Source organism: Erpetoichthys calabaricus, chromosome 11, assembly GCF_900747795.2.
Source record: "Erpetoichthys calabaricus chromosome 11, fErpCal1.3, whole genome shotgun sequence".
Classification (NCBI taxonomy): Eukaryota; Metazoa; Chordata; class Cladistia; order Polypteriformes; family Polypteridae; genus Erpetoichthys; species Erpetoichthys calabaricus.
In genome coordinates, this window is record NC_041404.2 from 22,046,287 (window position 1) to 22,054,655 (window position 8,369).

The 8,369-nt window shown below is 34.7% G+C and overlaps 1 protein-coding gene across 2 annotated transcripts in view; it reads left to right on the forward strand.

Annotated features, from left to right (window-relative positions):
• kif3a (kinesin family member 3A) overlaps positions 1–4,307 on the forward strand; it is a 58,134-nt gene extending 53,827 nt beyond the window's left edge. For both annotated transcript variants that reach the window (XM_051933469.1, XM_028812792.2), the window contains 3 exons: positions 361–429; positions 1,309–1,436; positions 3,409–4,307. In XM_051933469.1, coding sequence (XP_051789429.1) covers positions 361–429; positions 1,309–1,436; positions 3,409–3,457 — 246 coding nt within the window. In that variant the 3' untranslated portion in view covers positions 3,458–4,307. The remainder of the gene's footprint in view (positions 1–360; positions 430–1,308; positions 1,437–3,408) is intronic.
• The last annotated feature ends 4,062 nt before the right edge of the window (positions 4,308–8,369 follow it).

An 8,369-nucleotide genomic window follows, 5' to 3' on the forward strand; every position in this document is an offset into this window, starting at 1 on the left:
AGGTGGAAAAAATAGTAACGTAATAAATAATCTTTTTAATTCTATAAAGAAAACCCAGTTTTACACCAAATTCTTATAAAAAAAAAAAAAATCCTTTTATTAACTTTTTTTCCATTGATAAGGCAGATTTACATAACTTTTAGTCCTGGTAACATATAGCACAGAACCAATTCCGGATGTTAATTCTTGTTTTCATAATAGTAAATATAATTCCACATTCCCCGAAACACAATGTTTCTGCCAGTACTAGATTATTTCAATAGCATGTATTTTCCAAAGTTTGCAGTTATTCCAAGAAGTTCAAGAGGACAAATGTAATTCTTTCCATTTTTCTTTGACCTTTCATTTTTTTTACTTTAGAAATGTGTTGCATACACTGGAAATAATATGAGAAAACAAGCCCCGCTTGCAGACAATAAAGAAAAGGATGTAAGTATACACAATAACTTACTAAGTCCTCAAAGAATTACTTGAATTATTATTACTTAAACAACCAATGTATAACAAAAGAAGTTAATGTCTTGAATGGCAGTATTGTTAAGTAACTTTTGCATGTGTAAACTATTCAGATAAATTAGAAATTACTGTGGTAAGGATTGATGACTGAACAAATTAGATTATCAGAAGTTAATAAAAGTTTTGAATAGCAAATACCATCTCTGTTTTACCTATTCCTTGCTGTAGATTTTACTTTATTTATTTATTCCGAAGGTGGCATGGTGGCACAGTGGTAGCACTTCTGCCTCGCAGTAAGGAGACCTGGGTTCACTTCCCAGGTCCTCCGTGTGGAGTTTGCATGTTCTCCCCGAGTCTGCGTGGGTTACCTCTGGGTGCTCCGGTTTCCTCCCATAGTCCAAAGACATGCAGGTTAGGTGCATTAGTGATCCTAAATTGTCCCTAGTGTTTGTGCTTGGTGTGTGGGTGTGTGTGTGTGCCCTGCCCGCAATTTGTTCCTGCCTTGCGCCCTGTGTTGGCTGGGATTGGCTCCAGCAGACCCATGACTCTGTGTTAGGATATAGCGGGCTGGACAATGACTGACTAACTGATTTATTCTGAAGGATTAGTCTTCCTTGATTTTTTTTTTAAATTTTTTTGTGTAAAGGATGATTAAAGAAATGAATCCATTTTAGAGAGAACAAGAAGGAGAAAGCATAGTTTTATGACCATGGATTTGCCATTTCTTTGGAATATAGAAGTAAAAGAAAAAATTATTTGGCTTGAAGTATTTTTTCAAGACATTTAAGTACTATTTATATTTAAAATGTGTGTTTTTTTTTTCCTTTGGTCTAACACTAATCTATTTCAAAGCCATTTGAGGTGGACCTGTCTCATGTTTACTTGGCATACACTGAAGAGAGTCTAAGACAGTCCTTAATGAAGTTAGAAAGACCTAGAACTTCCAAAGGAGGAAAGTCACGGCCTAAAACAGGAAGACGGTAATTACATTAAGAGTGTTTCAACATGTGCTTGAGTGTGTGAATGGACATATTAATATCTTCAGTTCCCAGTCACTGTGTGCATTTTGCCCATGATTCCTGTCTGTTTACACTGTCTTCACCAGGTACTTCAGTTTACCCTTGTATCCCAAAGATATGCTTAATAGTGTAATTGGAGACTCTACATTGGCCATGGTGTGGGTGTCTGTGTGTATGCATTAAGTGTGCACTGCAATGGACAGCTAACCTGTTCAGAATCAAGAAATGCTTTGCTAGGTAATTGGGAAAATCAGATAATTACCCGTTATTTTTTCTTCTTGGAATATACTGTACAGTATAACAGTCTAGCCCTATTAGTTTCAATCACAAGCCATTTATAAGTACAAATATAAGTTGGTGAAAAAAAAAAACAGAAACCCCAACCAGTATATTAGTATCAAGAGCTATCATTTGCCTTCAGAACAGCTTAATTCCTTCAGTGAATGCTGTCATACAAATCATGAATTGTAGGACACTGAACCATTCTTCATATGTTCTTACACTCTCTGCTTCAGAGCTTTCCTTAAAGATTCAATGATGTTTAGAGGCCATGGAATGTAAATATGTTAATCCTGGTTTTCATGAAAACACTCTTCAGTAGTTTTAGCGCTGCTAGTGGGACATTATCATCCTGGTAAAGGGGAAATGTCACAAGGGAACAGTGTCTGCACCTGCAAAATGGCCTCTGATTTCTTTGTTATAGGACCATGCAGAGCAATCATCTGACCTAACGATTCCTGTGAGATGGAAGGCAATACCATTTTGAATTCTCCACCGTGTTTATCAGTTGGAAACAGTTGAAATTTTGAGTCGACGGCATCCTGTGTCTTTCTTCAAGCATAATCCTGTCCCTATGTAGAAAATTAATGAAAACTGAATCATCATTGTACTTTTTTTCCATTGTACAGAGACCTACATTTGGTGCAGTTTACACCAGGTTAAGCATCCCTTTTCATTGGCATTGGATACAAGTGATTGCTCAATGACAAGCTTGTCATAAATTCTAGCATTGTAAGGTTCATGATGTAGAAGGTTTATTAATGTTAGGTCATGGAAATGCTAATTCAATTCTGGGGTCATTTTTGATTCTGTACCTTTGTGGAATTTGGCAGTTATCCTGCGTAGTATCTATCTATATCTCTCGGTGAGCTTTGACATGTGACTACTGTTTCTCTTTGCTACCCCAGTTTGTCCATGTTTGGCAAATGCTTTCCTTAGTTTTGAGAGATTTCCCTTGAATAATTTTTCATTTTTTGTGACTGATTCACCTGAAATTTCGGCTCTATGACTATTTAACCTCGTTGGAACTTTGTTAGTTGCCTCATGTTGGTTTGAAACCTCACATACCAGAGTGCTAATTCTCAATCATAATTGGCAATCAACCTAATATGATTCAGCTGCCTTTTTATTTGGGATTTAGCTGCTTTAAGCTTTTTTTTATGGTGCTAAGAGGTAGGTAAGAGCAATGAAAATTGACACTCTTTTTTCCTGCTTCCATAACCTGGATGCTGATGAACAGTCAGATGTAATCTTTGAATGCATAACTCTCTCTTGACAGTTAACATTCAAATAAAAATCTGCAATGCAGTCTGCCAACTCCTAAAAGTGGGCCATAACCACAGGGAAACGCTGACTGTCTCTTGGCAGTGTGTCTTTGCAATGCTTCAGAGGGTGCTATAGTGATATACTGAAAAAATGAAAATATTATTTTTAACTTTGCATGGATTAAATGGAATAAAAAAGTCACCTGTTATTTACAGACTTTATATTCTTGCTAAGGGAATTTATCTTAATAGGTTTTTCCCATAATTTTTTGCATGCGATGATTGGTTGATTTCCTTGTTATCTTCTTTTTTACTGGCTTCATAAAAATCATAATTTTATGTGTATTTCTAATATTTACGTACTGTCTTTTTCATATTTTTAACTGCAGAAAACGCTCATCAAAACCAGAAGCTGTAATTGAGTCCCTTCTGCAATAGGATCTCATTATCCTTCAAGTTAACTTGAAGAAAATGTTTATGTTGTGCTCATTAAAGACATTCAAGGGAAATGAATGCAAAGTGCAATCTCTAACAGGTATCCGTCTTCTCATTACTACAGACAACATAGTTTCAAGAACTATGATTAGCTAAAGGACGCCTGTGATAGGCTGCTTCTATTCGCATATCTGTAGCTATTAACTTTATAAAACCTGCTAGGCACACTTCAAATATCACAGTTTGAGATGCCAGCTTCATTTGTGCCCTGTAAATTCTGTAAAAGATAACAAATAGAATTGTCACTTACTGTTAACAAAGTAGAAAATATTTTTTTTTGTCATTAGAAAATAATTTTTAAATTATAGGGACATACATGTATGACCTGTAGTTTGACTTTTTGTCAAATACCAATCCATCACAATCATATAACCTATAATGTGCTTTGGCCCATTTTACTGAGAACTGCCTGATATAATATTTTAGATTGTTTAGGGAGTCACAATGATATTAGTTGAGTCACTTACACACTACACTCCATCTTGATTGTTTTGGGAGTTTTAGATTAACCCACTTGAAAACATCTTAAACGTATTTTTTTACACTACCACTGTTTTGTCTTCATTAAGTAAATAGTATACATTGATTATAAGCTTCTCAGTTCTTTTAATTTTCAGAATTTCTGTCTTAACTAAATGTTCTTGTAGATTTGTTTTTTTTTTTTTGTAGACTTATAAAATATATTGCTATTGTAAAATTGCATTGTAAATCATTGTTGAACAGCCACTACAATTACTGTATTGTGTTGTATTTATTTTTATTTAAACAAATAAAAAAGGTATTTCATTTTGTCCCTTACTTAGTGACATTTAAGTATAACTGACCCCATGCTTATTTATCAATATTTTGTTTTTATGTCTGTGTACTAAGCCAATAATATCTGGATTTTAAAAGAGATTCAGCGGCTTCTTTCAATAGGCTAATTTCTTATATACATTTCTCTTCTAGTTAGTCCTGCTTCCACTTCAAAACCGGTCCTGTCCACACGCAGCCGACACAGCATTTCTTGATTCCTATTCATCCTCTTCCAAACCCTTCCCCACGCTGCCTGGACAGTTGTATGTTTTTGACACCGCGCAAGCTACTGAAGTACGCTTATAAAATAAATCAAACTCTGCATGTAGCGAAAATTTTCTTCTCCAGCTAGATTCTATGCTCAGAACCATCAACTGCTTCGCTAAATCATACAAACACATGCATGAAATCGCTCAGTCCAATCCAACAGCATCTGTACGAATGGTTTTCAAGGAAAACCCTAGGCAGGATTTTCGACGATACAGTGCCCCCCGACATGTCACACCGATGTTGCAGCGATTTTCGTTGGAGAAGATGGCGAACCGCCTGCCAAAAGGGACATTTGCATCTATCCCATACACAACTCCTGTAAACAGATTTCCACGCTCAATATGAATTGCGATCTTGTGTTGTTTACCCACTTTTATTCCCTTACGGAGACATTGGCTGGGACAAAGATTTACAACATGTTCCCGATAAAAGAACCTCCAAGCAAATAAGGCTTACTCAATGCCAACTTTACGCGTACAGATTAGCAATGAGGAATACATTTAGTATTTTGCACTCCAGCGGCAAACTATTCCAACAGTACGTCATAGATGCATATGTTAAAACAGAGGACGCACGTCTCAACTATCTCAGATTACATCAACAAGATCTGCGCGTGGAACAATACAAAGGACTGTCAGATGCACTGCAAGCAAACACTGAAAATAACAACGTACGTGTAGGCAAAATGATCATATTGATCATTGGCATAATGACCGTCCACATTTCCAGGAAGTCCAAGATACATGCAACAAAACTATCAGGATGCCATGGCCATAGTACATAAATTCGGAAAGCCTGATTTATTTATCACTTTCACATGTTATCCTGCTTGGCCGGTTAATTCTACATGCACTGTCGGATACCCAAAGACCAGAGCACGGACCTGATATTGTAGTACGAGTCTTTTGGATTAAGTTTAAGGAATTACTTAAGAGACCTTTTACAACAACATCATTTTGGTGTTGTTAATGTTTTCTAGGGTTAGGTCTTTCACCAAAACACCTGTTCACAACTGCGTCTTTCAAAAAGTATTTATTTCTTCTTGATTTCTGAATTCCTTTCTCACCGTTTTCCGTTCCTATTTCTATATACACTGACGTATGCTACGGCGGGCGTCGGCTAGTAACTTAAGATTTTTCAAGAAGCACTGTTCAATATTTTTACACAGAGGTATTGCTGTCCAAGGGTTCTGTATGCAGATTCACTCTTTAAGGCATTTGTTTAATGTTAAAACTGTTTATTGTCATAATGTACAGTAATTACCTCTGTCAACTGCAGTTAAACACCTGCTTATAGTAGCACTGCAGTGATTCACATGAATCTAATGGGAGTGGAGGGCCATTTGTGGTACTTCGGCCAGCTGATGTGTGTGCCCTTGCTCAATAAAGCCAGCATTTTAAGCCAGTCCTTATCCTGAAACTATAGATCTGACTTCTATTATGAACATTCCTCTAACATGCAAGAAAACACTCAATTTGGAGACCATCTATAGATGCGGTAAGAATATAAACAAATTAGTGGTAACTGCATGATCGCAACTGTAGAGTTTGTAATACTTTTAGATTTTTTATTTATTAATTTTCTTATTGTTGCAATTGAAAAGTGACACAGTGATAATAATTTTGTGGTTTTCAATGTATTTTTGCAAATTGGTATGTTCAAACTGATTTTTTTTTTGCATCGAAACTGAAAATGAGAGAGAGTGAGTGCAAGAGTTTTATACTGTCATCTTTATTTTTTTTTTTCTTTCTTTGCATTTATACACAACATATTTTTTGCACTTTCCAAGATGATAACATTTAAGTATCATACCAGCATTTCACTCTCTTTTTGTAACATAATACAATTACCAGTTTTAAAGTAATTTATGGATTGAACAGAAACTGTCTGATTGTGATCATTCTCTTGTCTGCATTGTACTGAAATAAATATATGGCATGAAAAGCATGATAACATCTCATTGCGGTACTCAAGTGAAAACAAGCATCTCTTGTTAAGAGATTTAAGAAAATGTTTAAATTGTAATTTTGTGTAAAGTATTATTAAGGCTGTCACTTTTGTCCTAGAATTTACTTTTGATTCCACAGTTATTTGTTAAAGTTAAATAGTAATTGTCACTTTTTTCAGGTGCTCAAAATTAATTTGTTTTTAAATTTGTTTATTTACGAGCATAGCATTTTGCCAGTAGCAGCACTAAATTAAAAATTTTGCAATTTTTTATGTTACGTGAATCTTAACCTTTCTCATACTTGAGCTGTTCTGTTTCTTGTGTTATTTTGTTTCATTTCTTGAAAACTATGAATCCATGTTGTATGATAAAGATGTTTAATTCTGAAAATAGCAGCATCCTGTGTAGGCTGGAATTGTCTAAACAATTCTGTATCTGTGTAAAATAAATATTGGGTGCTGCATGAAGGAAAGATTAGCTTTCTGTAAATATATCTGTTAGAAAATGCCGGAATATGGGAACTATGAAGGTGTCATACTGAATAGTCCATTACTTGCTACAATCCATTTCCAGAGTGTAATCTGTGTGGATCTTTTTCTGAATTTCATGTGGTGCTTTAGCCTGAACCCTGCTGGACCACATAGGTCACCTGGTGACCAAACCACCTGTGGTCTTTGCCTCTGATGAAGTAAGATTTTTTTTCTCATGTTATGGTTCATACTGTTTGTCACGGGGTAAGGAGCTTGACAGTCTGGGAGGACATTTGACACAATGTGCTTGTTGAGACGGCATTCCACGAGAACTTCTGGAAGGAATGTTCACTTGTGTGAAGTTATACATGGTTATGCCTGTCAACATTTAATCTAACATGCACAGCTTTGGTATGTGGAAGGAAACTGGGGTACTGAGAAAAGCGCTATATAAATGTAATGAATTATTATTATTATTACCTGGAGAAATGCTATGGGAGAATGTGTAAACTCGGCACAGATGGTGACTGGGTCTAGGAAATAACCACATACTGTAGAGTTTTGCAGTATAATACTAACTTCAACTGCTGTATAGTTATGAATTGTCTAAGTTTAGGTTACTATGTCACCTCTACAGTACATTTATTGTTATTCTCTATAAGTGTGATAATCCACTTTATCATAAAGGAATAAACTCATTAACAAGTAGTTCAATGCTGGATGGGATGTAACAGTCATTGTAAACAGAATTTCTGCACATTTCCATGAATCTGCTTATTCATAACTAATATACCTAACTACTGTATATGTACGTATGTATGTATATATAATATATATATATATTATATAAATATAGTACTAAACATTTCCTAGAAAAGATCTAATATGTCACATTTATTTGTGTTTTTGTTTTTTAATAAAGTTATACATATATAATTTCTAGAGTTTATATTTAATACATAATAATAATAATACATTTTATTTATATAGTATCTTTCCCATGTTCAAGGTGCTTCCAAAGGTATTTCTTATACAGTAAGGTCATTTTATACTTTCCTCCATTATTATATTATGTTGCATTGAAACAAAAATATGATGTAAATTCATTCTTCAGTATGAAATCTTTGCTCTTGATTATCAGATTTAATAAATGTAAGGATCAGTTTTTGTCTATATATTTTTTTTTCAATTATTTTGTACAGTTTAAAAAATGCAAATATATTACCTATGGTTAAGATTGCATTTTTAGGCGTATATTTTTGTTTAATATCATAATTTAGAGTACACAAAGAACAAAGCTGGAGGCAGCACTAGCAGATTTTACTGTATATCTGTTACATCAAGTGACTGAAGGAGTTTCACTCTCTTTGTG